The sequence below is a fragment of the Chiloscyllium plagiosum genome, unplaced genomic scaffold (assembly GCF_037043375.1).
Source record: "Chiloscyllium plagiosum isolate Xiang-an unplaced genomic scaffold, Cpla_swu_hap1 HiC_scaffold_2, whole genome shotgun sequence".
Taxonomy (NCBI): Eukaryota; Metazoa; Chordata; class Chondrichthyes; order Orectolobiformes; family Hemiscylliidae; genus Chiloscyllium; species Chiloscyllium plagiosum.
In genome coordinates, this window is record NW_028270140.1 from 26032427 (window position 1) to 26052098 (window position 19672).

At 40.7% G+C, this 19672-nt stretch overlaps 2 protein-coding genes across 3 annotated transcripts in view; both read left to right on the forward strand.

Moving 5' to 3' along the window:
* Positions 1 to 15527, forward strand: part of haus6 (HAUS augmin-like complex, subunit 6) — a 60374-nt gene extending 44847 nt beyond the window's left edge. Inside the window, exons 15-17 of the mRNA XM_043717754.2 lie at positions 3641 to 3935; positions 7638 to 8741; positions 13093 to 15527. Of these exons, the coding sequence (XP_043573689.1) occupies positions 3641 to 3935; positions 7638 to 8741; positions 13093 to 13151 (1458 nt within the window). The 3' untranslated portion in view covers positions 13152 to 15527. The remainder of the gene's footprint in view (positions 1 to 3640; positions 3936 to 7637; positions 8742 to 13092) is intronic.
* A 3157-nt stretch (positions 15528 to 18684) lies between these two features.
* Positions 18685 to 19672, forward strand: part of LOC122563673 (stabilizer of axonemal microtubules 2-like) — a 40791-nt gene continuing 39803 nt past the window's right edge. Inside the window, exon 1 of one of the 2 annotated variants that reach the window (XM_043717727.2) lies at positions 18685 to 18780. In XM_043717727.2, the coding sequence (XP_043573662.1) occupies positions 18743 to 18780 (38 nt within the window). In that variant the 5' untranslated portion in view covers positions 18685 to 18742. Of the gene's footprint in view, positions 18781 to 19420; positions 19592 to 19672 lie in introns of those variants that run through there. The other variant, XM_043717734.2, reaches the window with a different exon arrangement.

The following is a 19672-nucleotide window of genomic DNA, read 5'->3' on the forward strand; positions in this document are numbered from 1 at the left end:
TCCCCACCTATGTTCAGGACACCACCCATGCCCTCCACCTCCTCCATGATTTTCGCTTCCCCGGCCCCCAACGCTTTATCTTCACCATGGACATTCAGTCCTTATACGCCTCCATCCCCCATCACGAAGGCCTCAAAGCCCTCCGCTTCTTCCTTTCCCGCCGACCCAACCAGTACCCTTCCACTGACACCCTCCTTCGACTGACTGAACTGGTCCTCACTCTGAACAACTTCTCTTTCCAATCCTCCCACTTCCTCCAAACCAAAGGAGAAGCCATGGGCCCCAGCTATGCCTGCCTCTTCGTTGGATATGTGGAACAGTCCATCTTCCGCAGCTATACTGGCACCACCCCCCACCTTTTCCTCCGCTACATCGATGAATATATCGGCGCTACCTCGTGCTCCCACGAGGAGGTTGAACAGTTCATTCACTTTACTAACACCTTCCACCCCGACCTCAAATTTACCTGAACCATCTCAGACTCTCCTCCCTCCCCTTCCTATACCTCTCCATTTCTATCTTGGGCGACCGACTCAACACGGACATTTACTATAAACCGACCGACTCCCACAGCTACCTAGATTACACCTCCTCCCACCCTGCCCCCTGTAAAAACGCCATCCCATATTCCCAATTCCTTCGCCTCCGCCGCATCTGCTCCCAGGAGGACCAATTTTAATACCGAACAACCCAGATGGCCGCCTCCTTCAAAGACCGTAATTTCCCCTCCGACGTGGTTGACAATGCTCTCCACCGCATCTCTTCCACTTCCCGCTCCTCCGCCCTTGAACCCTGTCCCTCCAATCGCCACCAGGACAGAACCCCACTGGTCCTCACCTACCAACCTCCAGATACATTGTATCATCCTTCGTCATTTCTGTCACCTCCAAACAGACCCCACCACCAAGGATATATTTCCCTCCTCTCCCCTATCAGCGTTCCGGAAAGACCACTCCCTCCGCGACTCCCTCGCCAGGTCCACACCCCCCACCAACCCAACCTCCACTCCCGGCACCTTCCCCTGCAACCACAAGAAATGCAAAACTTGCGCCCGCACCTCTCCCCTCACTTCCCTTCAAGGCCCCAAGGGATCCTTCCATATCCGTCACACATTCACCTGCACCTCCACACACATTTACTGCATCCGCTGCAACCGATGTGGCCTCCTCTCCATTGGGGAGACAGGCCGCCTACCTGCGGAACCTTTCAGAGAACACCTCTGGGACACCCGCACCAACCAACCCAATCGTCATGTGGTTGAACACTTTAACTCCCCCTCCCACTCCGCCAAGGACATGCAGGTCCTTGGCCATCTCCATTGCCAGATCATGGCAACATGACGCCTGGAGAAAGAGCGCCTCATCTTCCCCCAGGAACCCTCCAACCACAAGGGATGAATGCAGATTTCTCCAGCTTCCTCACTTCCCCTCCCCCCATCTTCTCTCAGTCCCAACCCTCTGACTTTGAACCACCGCCTTGACCTGCAATCATCTTCCTGACCTCTCTGCCCCACCCCCTCTCTGACCTATCGCCCTCACCTTAACCTCCTTCCACCTATCGCATTCCCAATGCCCCTCTCCCAAGTCCCTCCTCCCTACCTTTTATCTTAGCCTGCTTGGCACATCTTCCTCATTCCTGAAGAAGGGCTTATGCCCGAAACGTCGATTCTCCTGCTCCTTGGATGCTGCCTGACCTGCGCTTTTCCAGCAACACTTTTTTCAGCAGTCCATCCAACCTGGTGTGTATATTTGCTGTAGCAAAGAACCATCCAAATGATAACTCTGTACAATTTTTAAAACCCTCAATTTCTCACCCTTTGACTTCTCTTCCCATTCTTAAATTTATGAATTCTGGTTACAAGCTCTCCTGCAAGTATATCTCTCACTCTATAAATGAAAATTTGCTCACCATCTACTCTTATTCAGACTGCTCAGTTTTGAATACTTCCATTAAATCTTGCCTTAACTGCTGCTATAAGGCAGCTATCCCACCATTCAATCTATTCTTGTTGAAAATTAATTCCTGGAAACATTTTGGTAAATCTCTACTGTAGCCTCAAGTCTTGACATCTTTGTTAATGTATGAGCCTAAATCTGGATGTACTGTTCTATCAGGGCTCTAACTTATAATTTGTGTAGCGTTGCCACCTCTTTCTGCCTTTTTTGAGTTCTATATTTCATTAATACCAAAGATTCCCTATGCTTCTGTTTTTATTTGGAGGCCTTTTCAACTTGTATTGCTACCCACATATGAACCACTTGGTCTCCCTGAAATAAACTGGCTCCTCTTTGTTCACCTACCCATTTGATTGGTTAGAACAATGTTAATTTAAAAATTCACCCTTCCCATGGTGGGACCTTTCTCCCAGATCGAAGAGAGCTTCTGCTTAAAAAGGGGCCAATTTAATCAGCCATTCTTGAGGTAATAAAAGTGACCTGAATTAGTTACTAAATGTGAAAAGAAATAATAATGCAACATGCATAAACACAGATTAGGAATGGGTAGAGTCCAATAAAAAAATTGATCCAAGATCAGTCTCTGGATTGTTCCTGAGAACAGATAGTTCAACATTGGTAGTTGAACAGTCAGTTTTGAGATTCTTGGCTTTACAGTTAGTTAAAATCCTTTCAGCCTGTTTTTCTTTTCATGGTAATTGGCTGGCAACACGAGTGCAGTTTTTGAACTTTTTGTATGTTCGTGCAAGGTCTGATGGAGATGACTTTCTGCTAAGAGGGGAGAGATGGTCAGTCTCCTCATTACCACCACCTGTTGAATCTTTCTTGAAATTTCCCTCCACTTTTCAGATAGAACATTGTGTTGGTCCCATGCAGGACTTTTGGTCTTTTCTTTTATCTTTATAAATTTAAAAAAAAACTTATTTTTTGTAATTGAGTTCTAAATATCCATAGTACTTTGGTTTCTGATCCATCATGACACAAATTAACTCCACTATCCTGTGACCATCTTTTTTTTAAATTACTTATATTTATTAAAGACTTCCACTTGTGTTATCTGCTGATCACTTAATCGATTCTCTCATTTGAATGTTTGCATTTCACTGCATTTTATCAATTTTATTCTCTACAATGGTATCAATTTAATGTTTTTATTTCATTACAGTCGGTTCTGCTATAACGCGGTAGTTCTGTTCTCATGCAATCCCGTGTTATGAGAAAATTTCATCATAGCAGCACCATTTAAACTAATGGGGCTGAAATCGCGTTATCACCAACACGCTTTCAAAGTTCATGCTTTAGAATAGTGCCCCCAGTTCATCAGTTGTGTTATAGCGAATTCGCATTAAGAGATGTGCGTTATAGCAGAACAACCTGTATGGGTTTTCTTAAGCAGCTCAAGACACTCCAGTATTTGATCCCCTTCCTTTCCCGATCGAGGAAATGTGGGTGGTCTGCATTCAAACTTTTTCTTCCCTTAAACAATGAGGTGCTTTATAAACACAGTCATCTCTCCCACTTCAGATGCATCATGAAGTGATCTTGTATTCGGAACAATTAAGATAATTGTAGTTCAGATCATCTGCATTTTCCCTGTAGAGGGATTTTACCCATTGCAATGCCAGTTGGTGCAAACGGACAACTTCGCACATTGAGAATGCATAGTAATATTTTCTCTCTTACAGGTAGCAGATACAGTCACCAAGGATTCACTTGGGTTAGCTGAAAAGACAAATGTCATCCTTGATGACCTATTTGTCTCACCAAGAAATCCTTTCACTGTACAAACAGAACTGCCAAGGACACCTGAAAGTTTGAATAAGCTTTCTGCTAATGGTCTTCGGTTTGTAGCAGATACTGTCACTAAAGAATCATCTGTATTATGTGCAAAGGAAGATGTTGCCCCTGATGACTCATGTATCACGTCGAAAAATCCTTTCACTGTACGAACAGAACTTCCAAGGACACCTGAAAACCTAAGTAAGTTTCATTTAATAGTCTTCCTTTTGCAATTGAACTCAACTCAACGTGCTCATTAATGTAGACTTTTGAAAACTATAATTGCCTTCTAATATCATAAATGTGTACATTTCTACAGCCGTACTTCTAAAATATTTGAAAAATTAGCAAACAATTTGAATGTGATGAGGAATATGATGGCAGTTTGCACAATTTTAGCAAAGCTTCATGTTACATGGGGATTGAGAGAACAAAGTTGCATTCATACCATGAAGACCGAATATTTCCCACAGCAGTTTATTTACTTCTAAAAGACTAATTCATGGAAGGAACATTGGTTGTGTACAATCTGCAGTCAAAATAACATGAGAATTTCCTTGTTGTTTTGATTCAATATTGTTGATTTTGAAAGTTTGTCTGGCAGCGCATTGGCTGTCTGAAGTATATTCAACTTCCATTTGGCATGTTACAGACCAGGCCAGACCCCTCAACATTTCAACAAGGTAACCCAGACCATAACATGGGTGGTTGTTTTAAGCAGGTATAAAGTGAATATTCCAGGAGAGATGCTGCTGGTCAAACCACTTAATTTTAAACAAAACAGAATTTATTTGCAAGATTGCCAAATGAAACACAGACGAAAGAGAACAGAATACAGACTAACAACCTATCAGAAAGTTCAACAAATGATTCCACCTTAGTGATGCTGTTCCCTATACTGATATCAACACCCCTTGGTACAAAAGGTAAAATCAAACACAGGTTCTTATAGGAGGGAAGTCAGAGAGATCAGCATGGAGCTGCTTCTTTGGGTCCAGCAGTTTTTGCAACACTACTGTACTAAAAGCCAAGCCAAACCAAACCAGAGAAAAGCTGAGCTGGGAGAACTGGACACTCCTGTTTCATCGTGCAAGTGTTTTTTCAAAAAACTTGAAAACCTATTGCCTGAGGCACTATCTGTTAGGTCTAATCAAATTGGCCCTGAAACTCTTCAATCCCAGATTTTTCAGAGTCTGTGTCTTTTACAACCTCTCTTGTAAATAAAAAGCAAGGGCAACATAACCTTGCTAAAGGGATGGCATCATCACAGACATGCCACCTGAATACAGTATGCCTTGTAGTACTGTATTCAGAATACTTTCTGGAGGACTTTGCTTAAGCAATGTTGACTGACTTTTGTTGAGTGCCTCTCTTGGACAGTAGAATACTGTAAAATATATTCTATTTAACTTTCATGAATAGCATATTAGTGCGAGATTAATACAACAACAATTTGCATTTGTAAAATGCTTCAGATTTTAAACTTTAAAAGAACTGAGCAGAAAAAGCTTGTTCAAAGGAAAACCAAATGCTTAGCCAGGAATGAAAGTTTTAAGGGGATATAAAAGTAATAATGGAGATGGCTGAAGGCTAATCCTCAAACAACAAGGCATAGGGTTGAGACTCCAGAAAATGTCATGGTTAATGGTACAATAGTTTAGACTTTGCTGCAAAATATTGTTTGAAATCTCAATGTATTAGGTGAGGACAAGATTTACCATCTGCATAGTCACTAATTGCACTCATTTGCGGTTTTTGGTTTGAAGAAACAAGAACTTGCTGACACAAGTGTGAATTCAGCTTAGCAGAAAGTTTGGACTTTTTCTTCAGTTGGTTTATGTTCCAGTGGCCTCCCACATTGATGGTGACTTGCTCAGCTCCCACCATGTAATCTATGCAGTCAAGATTGTGTTAAACTGGGAAAACAAATCCTTTTTGGGTTGGGGGCATGGGTGAATATATTTGGGAGTACATAATGTGAATGGAATGAAACAAAGCCACTTTTTAGTGGACACAGTTTTGTTGGTTTTTGAGAATGTGCAGGCTGCTTAACTCGCTAAGTCAGTGTTTGAGCACGAAGAACATCAAATATCAAATTTGATTTGTTGCTTCTAGGTCAGTGCTAAATTAATTTCAGCTGGTTTAGGTTTGATTGCATTTACTGCACTGCCTTCTGTCAATCTAGCAAACCTGTGTTTTTTTTGAATATCCATAAAGCAAGTTCTAAGAACATGTAAAGTCATGTTACTTTTGTTAGAGGGCTATCACTTAAATTTTGCCACCACTTGTAAAGAATAAACAATCTCCATATTGATTCCACAAGTAACATAATGATTGAATTGCGCGAAAAGTTTCACCTTCATGAGACTTGTGTTTTCTTTGAGGCTCATGAATCTGTGGAATTTTCTTCAAAAAACTGGATGCAAGGTCATTGAATATTTTTTAGGTTTTAAGAAATTAAGGGCTATAGGGAATAGACCGGGAGATGGAGACCACAGTTGTCTCGGCCATGATTTTTTTCAAATGGCTGGGTAGGCTCAAGAGGCTGAATGGCCTACTGCTCCCAATTTGTATGTCTGTGTAGGTGGCTGTGACTGAGTTCCTGAATTTGATAGACTGAACTTTGGGTAGGGGATACTAATTGATATTGTCATCTTAAGCAAAGTACTTAAAACTGAAGTTTTACTCTATTTAATGTTGTGTTTTCTATGTTGTTGGTGAGTTTTGAGAAGATTTGTAGCTCAGGCTCTGGGTATACGTTTGCTCGCTGAACTGGAAGGTTCATTTTCAGACGTTTCAGCGCCATACTAGGTAACATCAGTCAGCCTCCAGTGAAGAGTCCTGTGTGCTCTCGTAATGTTTCAACTCTTTAAACTTCACTAATTAAAATTATAGAGCATTATTCCCAGCTGTCTCATAGTCAACAGTCTGGGGCATATAATTTGAGACAACAGGCAAGAAAAGAAATCGTAGCTGGTGGCATTTGCTGCAGAACGCCTTGCTCTTAGAAATTCTGGCCAATTTGTTTGCTCAGGATTGAAGTACAATTGGATATGGTGAAGGACAAGTCCATGAAGGGATTTAAGCTCAAGCATGAAAACTTCACATTTGAGAAAAGCCAATGTGGGCCATTTAAGATAGGGGAAATATGTGAGAAGCCTGAGGCAGGAAAGCCTGCTGAGCTTTGGAGGAGCTGAAGTTATTGGACAAAAGCTGAATGAATACCTACAAAAACATGTAAATTAAACTTGCAATAGTCAGAAACTATTATACGTGAAATTAAGCTGAGGTGTTGCACCTGTCATTTTTTTTTTGTTTTCAGCGATTGCTCTGAAAGTAGCCGTTTGAGAGCCTTTGTGTTGGGAGCTACAAATCTGTTGACTTTGTCAATCACTTACATGTCTGGTCTGTATGGAACAATCAAAAGTTTATTTTAAAATATGGAGTGATCATTGTTATATCAGTGCAAGTCTGAGTCAGCTCTGATGTCCAGTGTTCTGTTTGTCTTTAGTTCAGCTTGAGCATTTGCAATGCTGTTTTCTTAAAAAAACAAAGTTCATTGTTGGTGTCGGAGGACTGAATTATATGGAAAAGGATTTCAAAACACTTTGCTTTAAAACCTTGCAAGTAACCAAATGAATGGAAACCAGTTGGAATTTTACAAGATGCTAAATTGTGGTTAACCCAGGGCCTTATTTCAAATTGGTTCCTAGCAGTATCTAAGCCAGAGAACTTGAGAACAAACTGTGAGTCTGACAAGATCAGAGTTGGTGCTATGGAAGACATTACACTGAATATCTTGGTTTGAGTAAGATTAATATGCTGAGAATCACATCTGTGTAAGGATATTATTTCCATTTTTACACGTTGATTTTAATTTTTGTTTTTAATGATTTGTTACAGTTACAGACATCAGGAACTCCTGGAGATGTGCAGTTCAGGAATCTGAACTTGAATTAAAGAAACATCAGGAAGAGTCTGTTTCGATACATCCAAAACATGGAAATCCTGCAAATGGCCAAGTTCTGTTGGAGGCTGAAGGATCTGCATCTGCTGCAAGTGAAAATCAAACAGGATCTAATGAGAATACACTCAAAAGCATTACTCCTCTGCCTTGTTCCAAGCAGAGCAATTGGGAGGAATCCAAAATCGATTGCTCAAATGTTGGATCAGAGAATGAGCCACACCACTCCAGTAATAAAGTTGCAGGTAGTGATGCAGCTGATACATTGATTCATAAAAATCAATGTCCTCATGATTCCCAAAGTTTGGGTGAGGATTGTGCCTTCACTTCTAAAACAAGTGCCACGAGCAATGCAACTATAACAAATGAGACTGTTTCTGATCACCTCCTACAATTCTTGGCACTTGACAGGTTAAGTTCCAAGTCTCCAATTAAGAAGGAAAAACTATCAAAAAGTTTTGTAATGGAAATGTGTAAATATGATACAAATTCTGAAAATGTTGGGTCCTTTTCATCCTCTGAGTGTGACTTAGACCGGACAGTACCTTGGAATGGATCACAAAATTTTGATTCTGATCTCTCCACCTCAACAAAGCTGAGGTTTGGAATTTTGCAGGAGACTATTCCTGATGTGCTCGATGATGAAAGTTTGAACAGTTCCAGAAATATGGAGGTTGGTCAGCTGGATGACTACCATTTGGACATAAAGAATTTGCGCAGTAGATTTGAGCGAGTGTGTAAAGGTTTAGCCACCACAGTGTATGATGGAAGTGAAGAAAAATGTTCAGTTGAACATACGGAGACTTCTGATTTCCATAGTAACGGCAATACTAAAAACGATTATAAGGCAGAACATGACAGTGAAATTGATTCTATCGATGATGAAACTGGTTCAGATAAACTCTTTTCCTTAGAAACAGAATTTTTGAAAGATCTTTCACTAGTGTCTTTGGAATTTCCTCCTTCATTGGGAGGCTCTCTTTTGAATGACCCAGTGGTTGAAGATGACGTCCTTGGTTTTTCCGAGCACAGTTTTTCCAAGAGTAAGTGTATGCAATTGTTTATCATAGATATAAATAGTTGTCAACATAAAATAGGTGACTGGAACTTTATTAATTGATGTTGGGTGATGGTTCAGTGTCCCTTTCATAGTTAACAAAGCTTTTCTGAGCACGGAGTGATCCATTTCATGCAGATTAAGAACAGGAGGCAACCATTTAGTCGCTGGAACCTCTTCCTCCATTCAAATTAAATACTAGCTGACTGACTTAACTCTACGTTCCTGCCTTTGCTCAATAATCACTTGATACCTTTTGACAAACAATTTTTGTAATCCTAACCAATAGCTTTTCAATCATACTAAAAATTATTTTTAACTTTTAGCTGTCACTTGTAGGTGAGTTAGGCATTTGAGCAACATGAGAGGCAAAGGAAGTTGGGGTTTTTTTTCATTCATGCATGGAATGTTGTTGCTGCTGGCTGGGCCAGTATTAGTTGCACTTAAGATGGTAGTGAGCGGCTGCCTTGAACTGCTGCAGTCCATGTGCTGTAGGTTGACCCAGAATGCCCTTTGGAAGTGAATTCCAAGATTTTGACCCAGTGTCAGTGAAGCAACAGCGTTATATTTCCAAATCAGGATGGAGTGGCTTGGAGAGGAATTTACAGGTGGTGATGTTCCCATGTTTGTGCTGCCCTTCTTTTTCCAGTTAGTAGTGGTCATGGGTTTTGAAGGAACTTTTCTTCTTTGGGCATTACCTTTCCACATAACTGTCACCAATGATTCGTGTTTGGTGGTGCTACCTCCACAATAATAAAGCTTGGATCTGTTAAACCAGTCCATCAAGATGGTTTACTTGCATTTGTATTCATGCTTCTACTATTAAAACCCTCTGCCTTGTTGGTCAAACCAGAAAAATGTGGTATGTTGTAAATGATCCATATCATGTGCTCATGTATCAACCTTTTTTTTTTGAACCCCAGTGGCTTTTGATGCTTTTTAATTTTCGAAATCCTAAATCCTAATTACAAGTCCCTCACTGCCTTGGCCACATACAAATTTTTTTTTCTCATTTGCTCATAGCATTTATTAATGGTACAAATCATCGCGAATGAATATGATTTAGTTGCCATTGTGGAGACATTTGCAGGATTGTCATGACTGGGAGTTAAATATCCAGGGGTAACAGACTATAACGTTGAATCCATTTGGGTGGAAATTAGAAATAAGAAAATGTCACTGATAGGTTTGGTCTATAGGCCACCAAATAGTCATATCACATTAGGGTGGGCAATAAACAAAGAAATAACTAGTGCTTGTAAAAATGGTATGGCAGTTATCCTGGGGGATTTTAATCTACATGTTTCTTGGTCAAACCAAGACTGTCAGGGTAGTCTTGAGGAATTCATTGAAATGTATCTGTGACTGTTGTCTTGAACAGTATGCAGTGGAACAGACGAGGGAGCAAGCTATCCTAGATCTGGTCTTGTGTAATAACGCAGAAATAATTAATGCCATAGTTAGGGATCTTCTTGGAAGGAGCAATCAGTTTGGTTTAATTTAGATGGAAAGCGTGAAGATAAAATCCAATACTAGGGTCCTATGCTTAAACAAGAGAAGACAATAGGATGAGGGAGGAGTTAGCTAAAGTAGACTGGAAGCAAAGACCATAAGACATAGGAGTGGAAGTAAGGCCATTTGGCCCATCGAGTCCACTCTGCCATTCAATCATGGCTGATGGGCATTTCAACTCCACTTACCCACATTTTCCCTGTAGCCCTTAATTCCTTATGACATCAATAATTTATCAATTTCTGCCTTGAAGACATTTAGTGTCCCAGCCACACAGACTTTTTATGGTGGGACAGTTAATGAACAGTGAAAAGGAAGGACTGTAGGAAAAGGAGTAATTTGCTATGGGTGCTTAAGAAAATAAGGGAGGCTATCAAATTGAAAGAGGCATACAAAGTGACCAAGATCAGCACAAGCTCGAAGATTGGGAAAGCTTTAAAGGTCAACAGCCACAAAAAGCTATAAAGAAAAGTAAGATAGATTATTAGAAAAAACTAGTTCAGAATATAAAGACACATAGCAAAGTTTCTAAAATATAATACAAAAAAAGTAGCTTAAGTAAACATTCGTCCTTTAGAGGATGAGAAAGGGGATTTAGTAACTGGATATAAGGAAATGGCCTCGGCATTGAATAGGTATTTTGTCGGTCTTCACACTGGAGGACACTAATAACATGCCAGTAATTGACAGAGAAGAAGATAGGTCAGGACCTGGAAGCAATCATTATCACAAAAGAGGTAGTGTTGGGCAAGCTAAGGGTAGACAAATCTCCTGCCCCGATGGAAAACCTGCCAGGGTGCTAAAAGAGATGGTGGAGGAAATAGTAATAGCACTTTTTTTTTTCAAAATTCACTGGACTCTGGGGACTCAGTTCTAGCAGATTGGAAAACAGCAAATGTGATGCCACTGTTTAAAAAGGGAGGTTGACCAAAGATGTGGAAATTATAGACTAGTTAGCTTAACATCTGTAATGGGGAAAATGCTTGAGTCTATTAGAAAGGAAGAAATAGCAAGGCAACTAGATAGAAATTGTCCCATTGGGCAGACGCAGCATGAAGGGCAGGTCATATTTAATTACTCTTTTGGAATTCTATGAATTCCAAGGTGGACAACTGGGACCCAATAGATGTGGTATATCTAGGTTTCCAAAAGGCATTTGACAAAGTGTTGCACAAAAGGCTGCTGCATAAGATAAAGATGTAGGGTGTGATGGGCAATGTAGTAGCATGGATGGAGGGTTGGTTAACAAACAGGAAGCCAAGAGTGAGAATAATTGAGTGCTATTGTGGTTGGCAATCAGTGACTAATGTGCCTCTGGGATCAGTGTTGGGACCACAGTTATTCACAATTTACATGATTTGGAATTGGGGACCAGTAGTGTATTGAAGTTTGTGGATGACACTAAGATGAGTGGTAGAGCAAAGTGTGCAGAGGACTGGAAAACTTTGCCAAGGGATGTAGTTTAAATGAGTGGGCCAAGGTCTGGCAGATGGAATACAATATTAATAAACGTGAAGTCATCCATTTCGGTAGGAATAACACTAAAAAAGATTGTCACTTGAATAGTAAGAAATTGCAGCACGCTGCTATGCAGCGGGACCTGGGTGACCTTGTGCTTGAATTACAGAAGGTTGGTCTGCAGGTGCAACAGGTAATTAAGAAGGCAAATGGAATTTTGCCCTTCATTGCTAAAGGGATTGAGTTTAAAAGTGGAGAGATTACATTGCAGCTGTATAGGGTGCTGGTGAGGCCACACCTAGAGTACTGTATGCAGTTTAGGTCTCCTTATTTGAGGAAGTATGTGCTGACACTGGACGGGGTGCAGAGGAGGGTCACGAGGTTGATTGTGGATTTGAGGGGATTGGCTTAGGAGGAGACTGAGTAGACTGGAATTGCCTTTGGAATTTAGAATGAGGGGAGATATTATATAAACAAACTTTAAGGGAATAGATAAAAGTAGAAAAGATGTTTCTCCTGGCGGATGAAACTAGGACAAGATGGCATAGCCTCAATCAAGGAGCAGGTTTAGGACTGAATTAAGAAGAAACTTCTTCACACAGAGGGTTGTGAATCTATGGAATTCCTGAAGTGGTTGAGACTTTCTCAGTAAATGGTCTTTAAAGCTAAGAATTTTTTGAACAGTAAACAAATTAAGGGTTGTGGTGGGAGGGTGGGTAAGTGGAGCTGAGGCCACTAAAAAGTCAGCAATGATCTTATTGAATGGCAGAGCAAGCTTGAAGGGCCAAATGGCCTACTCCTGCTCCTAGTTATGTTTTTGTTCTTATTTTCATCCTTCCATGTTATTTGCAATCTTGAACCAACTGTTGCCTCTACGTGAATATTTTTCTTGCAATTTTCATTTTGCCTTATCTCAACTTTTTAAAAACTGTTTTGGATGATCTGCCCAAAGCTTCTCCTCTTCCTCCCCAGCAGCCTGACTGTCATACAAGCTGTTTTTAATACTGCATTTTTGTGGATGGATATTTGCTTAGAATGAAACAAATTTATCCTGCACTGTGAGAAGAGAGTGTTCAAGTTTTTTTTTCCCTCCAAAAAGTCTAATAAATTAATAGTATCGCTCCAGAGGTTGAGGCAAGACCCATGAAGAAAGTTAGTGTTTCAAACCTTTATGGTAGAGTTGCAAGCTTGTGTATCCTGTATTTTCATCAAGCTCCAATGTACTCATTTCAAACTGTTCCAGTCACCTACAATTGATATGTTTTGTTTATAGCTTCACTGCTTATAGTGATGGTCCTTCTTTCTGGTTATGTTTTTGGTTTCTTTGTAAAGAATGAGCTTTAATTTTTATTCTTTCTCATTTTCAGATGACCAATCTCTAAGTGCTATTGATTGTGAAAAATCCTGTACCAGCGTGGGACAATAAGTAAACTTCTGGCAGGGCCTGAGTATTTCAATAAGAACTTAGGAAATAGCTGAAGAAACATAGGAGTTCCTCAAGCCCAGTATGTCATCCTGTATTTTCATCTTCTGCCTCCTTGCCACTTGTCTGCCTTCCAATTCCTTTACTGAGATCTGAAGTCTTGATCTATTTCAGCCTTTAATACATACAATGATAGAGCATCCCCAGTCCTCTGCAGATAGTTCCATAGATTCACAATCTTTTAATTGAAGAAATTTCTCCTAATCTCCGTTTCAAATGATCAATCCCCTTGATCTGAGATTGTACGCCTCTTTCTAGGTTCCCCAGCCAGTGGAAACTACAAAGAAACTAACAAAGCCTATGCTATATACCCCTTCAGGAATTATTTTGCACTTGCATTGCCTCTCATTCCAAACCTGGGGATTGTGTACAATCTATTTACTTGGCTATTCAGTCCTTTAATTGCAGGGACCAATCTAATGAATCTTTGGCTGTACTCTTCATAGTTTCGTTAAATATGGAGACCCAAAGATGTACAAGTAGTTTAGATGTCTCACTAAAACCCTGTGCAGCTGTAGTGAGATACCAGCATTTTCTTGATGACTGATGTCAGGTCGGCTGGTCTGTCATTTCCTGATTTCTCTGCTCCCTCTTTTTTTTTGAATAGTAAGTGTACATTTACTACCATCCAATCCACTGGAACCTTTCCAAAACCCCTGCGATTTCAGGAAATCTTAACCAGTGTATGTTGTATCATTGCAGCTACCTGAGTGCAAACTGACCTAGAGTGTTTGGATGAAAGGGAAATAGCATTGGATGGCCCAAATGCCCTACTGTTGTTTCTTTTATTTTTTTAATGGGTGGCGCAGTATTACTTTTTATATCTGCCTTGATTCTAGTTAAGAATAATGAAATGTGTCCATCCAAAATTACATTTTAAGGTCCCCTTCCCTCCAGTTTCAAGTATGAGTATAGGAAGACTTGTCGTTTTTAGTATTTGTTCGTAATCTTTAAAATATCACACTGGATTGAAACTTTCAAATTAGTAGTTTGGCATTCAGGCTATAGGAGCATAGATCGAGATTGCTCCTATCTAATTGAAACCCAACCTCTAGCTTGCATGGAAATGCTGAACACTGACATTGTATGAAAGTTGAAAATATACCCATGGTGATAACATCCTTCACATTGGAGGTGAATTTTAAAGAACGTAAACATCTTACAACCGGATCACTTTCTTGGTCACCATTTCTTCCAGATTTTGTGTGACTTGACTTTTGTACTTGTAATTAATAAATAAAGCATTTTATAGCTAATGAAGTAAAAGTGAGTAGAAACTAACTATTATTTACTTTGGTTTCTTTGTCTTGTTGATATTATGCCAGACTGGCCTTTCCTCACTGTGCCTTGGTAGCAGCTACCCCAAACTTTAATGCATCCCTCAGACTGGAATGTGCCAGTCTGCAAAATCCAGTCCAGGAAGGTCAATACGTTTCAGGAAAGGCAAGATCTTTCATGGAGTTGATGTTCCTTTACATGTAGTTTGTTTTTGTCCCAAGGAAAATGAAGATGCTGAGGAAAACCACTGCATCTCTCTCTGTACCTTCTTCACAAAAGCATATTCCAGAAGGAGACAGCCATCTTGAGCACAGCATACATTGTGATTCTGTGTGTGCATGAAAGATCTCGCCGCCAACCAAGTTGTCTTGTACTTATTGAAAAGTTTTTGAGATGAGGCATTCTGTCAGTCTGCTCAGGGAATTCTCATAGGACCCATCATCTTTCCCTGCAGGGCTTTGGAATGCTGTCAAATGGACTTTTGGTCATGTGTGTAAAAGCTTTTACAAAAAACAATGGACAGGTGATTATAGTTCAGTCCAACTTGAAGTGTCCTGTGGCAATATGGTCAGACCTGATAAAACTTTAGGGATTCAGGAGTCCAAAAATCCTATTATAATTGCTTACTGTAATGTTTTAGAGTATTCTGAATTCAGCAGTTTAAAATCTTATTATAGTGGCTTACTATAATGGTTGACAGTGTACCTGTCCATTGGCAGGCTGAGACCAGAAATCACAGCAGATGTCTGGCTATCTCAGAATTGTAGGAATTATCTGGAGCCATGCGTGTGTTTTGCTCCCAGCCCTCTGGCGAAGCTAATTGTTTCCTTGGATAAGACTGTCTGCCCCGACTCTCGCTTTACTGACTGTCTGTCTCCTTTCCTATCAACGTACTTCCTTACCTATTAACAAGAGTATGTGAATACTGACAATGACAACAATTCAAAATCCTATTAGCTACATTTTTATCTATTCACACAAAATTATGTGAATAACACAGTAACAGGCTCCTGTGAACAATTCAGTATTTAACAGGGGGGATTGTAAGTCATTGTAAGGTTAAAAAATTCCTGTTTTAATAATGTATTAGCAATTAACCATGTAATGTTAAAAAATTTGTATCAACCACACCCAAACGTGATAAAGTGTACTGCTTGCATGTAATGTTCAGATTCATCAAGGGATGCCACCACAAGAAGGCCATGAGTTTCCTTTGGTATCACCCAGAATCTCTGGCTGGCTGTCCAGAAATAAAGGTTTGTTCTTTTTACACTGAAATTTGTGCTGTCCCGAATTGAGTCTTCTGACCCAACTGTCACCTTTCTAGGGACAAGTAGAACCTCATCACGTAGTGACATACTGTATTGTGGGTCTATACACATATTAGTTGATGCAGCCAAACGTTCGGGGCAGCACGGTGGCTCAGTGGCTAGCACTGCTGCCTCAGTGCTACAGACCCAGGTTCGATTCCAGCCTCGGGTGACTATCTGTGTGGAGTTTGCACATTCTCCCTGTGTCTGCATGTATTTCTTCCGGGTGCTCCGGTTTCCTCCCACAGTCCAAAGATGTGCAGGCCAGTGAAATGGCCATTCTAAATTGCCCATAGTGTTAGGTGTGTTAGTCAGAGGGAAATGGGTCTGGGTGGGTTACTCTTCGGAGGGTTTGTGTGGACTTGTTGGGCTGAAGGATGTGTTTCCACACTAGGGAATCTAGTCATAAAGATGGCATTGAAGATTTTTTTTGAGTATGTTCTTTCCTCCCTGCGTATTCATTGATTTTTATCGCTTTTTTTAAGTTTGTTTGTTAAATTTTTAAAAATGGTGTCCCTGCAGATGTGATCTATTTCAGACTTCCAGGTAAAGTAGAAGGGGGCTCTGATGACTCCTGTGACACGGATTTGAGAAATGGGCCATACCTGCACCACACAGAGCAATACAAAGCACCTTGTTCCTAATTGTTTTTTCTGTCACTGCAGGGTGAGGGATTAACACTTCCACATGCCCAGTTCTGCCTCACCTCAGCAATACACTCCTTCCAAATTTTAATGCATGCCCTGGCCCCTGAATAATGTGCCCAGTAGCTTTAGATAATCTGACCTGATTCTGAAGAGGATAAGAATTGCTAGGTCCAGTTCCCAAAAACCATGGCTTAATTCTTAATATACCTTGAGTCCCTGAGGCCAATTGAAACTGATCACAGATGCTCATTCGATCTGAGCAGAAAATGGTGCTATCATTAATGTGCAGGTATGCCTTGACCTGCTGGCTGCCTCCCCTGCCTGGGTAAGCACCTTTTCTCAAGTTCATATCCTACCTTATGGACTCGGCAAAAGATTCTCATGCAACAAACCAACAAAGCAGGAGAAAAAGGATAGCCCTGCCTGACTCCATTTAATCAGGAAGCTTTTTGACTTCTACCCATTACTAATGTGTGGAGAGAATGTTCATCATTCTGTCAAATGTTTTCTCATGGTCAAGGCTGATAAGGATGGTAACTAGCCCCTGCTGTGCACATAGGCAATTGTATCCCTCAACCCTGCAACCACATGGCATCAGCATTGACTTAGTTTCCAAATCTCCCCATCCACTTCACCCCACATCCAACCCTCCAGTGTGGCACAACCCTCTTGACCTGTCCTATCAGTCCCATCTTCCTTCCCACCTATCTGTTCCACCCTCCCCACTGACCATCACAATTGCATCCCACCTGCATCTGCCCCCTTCCCCCTCCACATCCTGAAGGCCTTATGTCTGAAATGTTGACTCTTGCTCTTCAGATGCTGCCTGACGTGTGCTTTTCTAGCACCACGCCTTTCGACTCTGATTCCCCAGCATCTGTAGCCCTCACTTTCTCCTAGAAAGCTAAGATCTTTTTGGTACAAAACAGGTGTGATCAGGGCAGGTCACCAGCCCTAGAGCAGACCTAATCCAGTTGTCGATAACTTTAGACGAAACTTTAGTTTCGGTCAGCAGTGAGTTGCCAGTTCAAAATTTCCCCACTCTTTTCCCTCTTCTGCTTGTAGATGAGGTTGATGATGCCCTTGTGGATTCTCGCATTCTCCCAAAAAGTATACTCTTGTACTCCTCCAGCAGATTCTGGCTGGTCAGGTCATACAGAGTCAAATACAACTCCTCCAGTAAGCCATTGCTTCCTGGAATTTTCTCAAAGAGCTTGAGGCCCAAGGACTTCCAGACCATATTTGGTGTCATCTGGAAATGTTATTGTGTCCACAATTCTGTGCTTAAAAGAGTTGGTGTCAGCAATGAAGAGTGGTCCCAACTTGTTTGTGGAACTTCAGTTCCCACCTTTCACCAGTCTGATCACGAACGTTTTTTTTTATTTTGCAGCAACTTGCTGTCTATTCAGGTAGTTGGCCACTGACCCCACAATGTGGTAATTTTACCATCATGATGAATCAAAGGGTAGAAACCCTGAAGCATTTATGAACTACTTAAATGAACTACTTGAATGAAAGGTCATAACATGTAGGACCAAGTGTGGGGAAAATGGAATTAGAATAGGTAGAAGTTTGACGACTAGCACGAAGACGGTGAGCTGAATGGCTTCTTACTGTGCTGATTTTTAACCGTGTAATAGCCAAGATATTTAGGTAATCAAATTGGTCAAGTCCTTTTCATGAAATATGTTTTGAGTCACGTTCTCCTTATTCATAACAAATCTGTGGCGGAATGATTTTCCTGATGAAGGGCTTTGCCCGAAATGTCAATTTTCCTGCTCCTTGGATGCTGCCTGACATGCTGTGCTTTTCCAGCACCACTCTATTCTAGACTAATTTCCAGCATCTGCAGTCCTCATTTTGCCTGGATTTTTTCCCTTTTTTTTAGCTATATAATGGGCAACCTCAACCAATATCTTTTTTTTAAAAAAAAGTCTTCCCCAAGATAGCAAAGGTATTCCATGCTGCTTCATTTATCACCTGTGCCCGATGTTGGCTCAACTTCAAAGCACCTGGGTTTGTCGGGATTGGGCATTGGATTTTTTAAATTGCTCTTTTAGAAAGCTTTTTGTTTGGCTTTTGTGTTTTGGGTGAAAAGAGAATTGATTTTGTGACCACCAATGTGTTGGATCTATTTAATTTTCAATCCTAATTAAAAAGGATTACGTTCACCATGTGATAAATTCGCGGAATGCAGGGTGAGGTGTCCCTGTTATTAGAGCCAATTGCTTAGATACGCGGCGCGCATTTATAACCAATACAGTGCAGAGCAAGATTCACATTGACTGCAATCTACACCATGAAGAGGAAATGTATCTGTGAGCTTTGCACCTGTGGGTACGTATATAAGAAATTGTTAGGCCAGTGTTTAGTTCACAGCAATATTCCCCTTTGAGCTGCCTGAAGATTAAGTGCGGCAGCTAAAATTAAGCGGTTAATACGTAGCAACGACTTAGAGTGACATCATTTAGTTCATAACCTATAAAATCGAGCAGCAGTAATGTGCAAGTAAATTGCAGCTTTTTGCTAACATTGTGTGACCTGCAAATTAGCTACCGGTTATTAAGATTAATTTCCCAGATAACGCACGTCTATCTGATGGGATTTACGACTGGGAATTGTTTGAATAAACCTGTCGCCTCCCTTTTTAAAAACATTAGTTTCCAAGAGATTTTTTTTATAAATGCTGCAAACTACAAATCTTACATTAAATTGAAAACGTACACAGGATGGCGTTGGTAACTGAGTTACAAATAATCTCAAATGTAACCAGTCTAGTTGCTCATTTTTATACAAAAAAAGGGTATGGAATTCGTAACCGGTGAAACTGTAATGTAAGGGGATTGACTTTTATACGCAACCCGTAGCCATAGAAACACTTACATAGTTGTTGCTATTGAGTTTTATTTAGTATCAGTATCACAAATAGAACTAGCATGCTAAATCACTGATACCTAGAACAGTTTCCATTCGCAAATGCATTGAAGTCGATCAAAAGCCAACGTCCTTTTCATTGTTTACCGTTATGAGATCACCTGGAGATCGCCAGACACGGTCCACGTGTGGACCAACCGGTTGTATCCTTTATACTGTTGGTGTCAGCAGCATTTAATCTCCAAACTGGGACAAAGGGACACCACGCTAAAATGTATGTTGTTTTATGTGTTTCTAATTATCAACTACAAAGGATTCTGAAATTGCTGGGAGAACTATTTAAGTTGTATGTGTT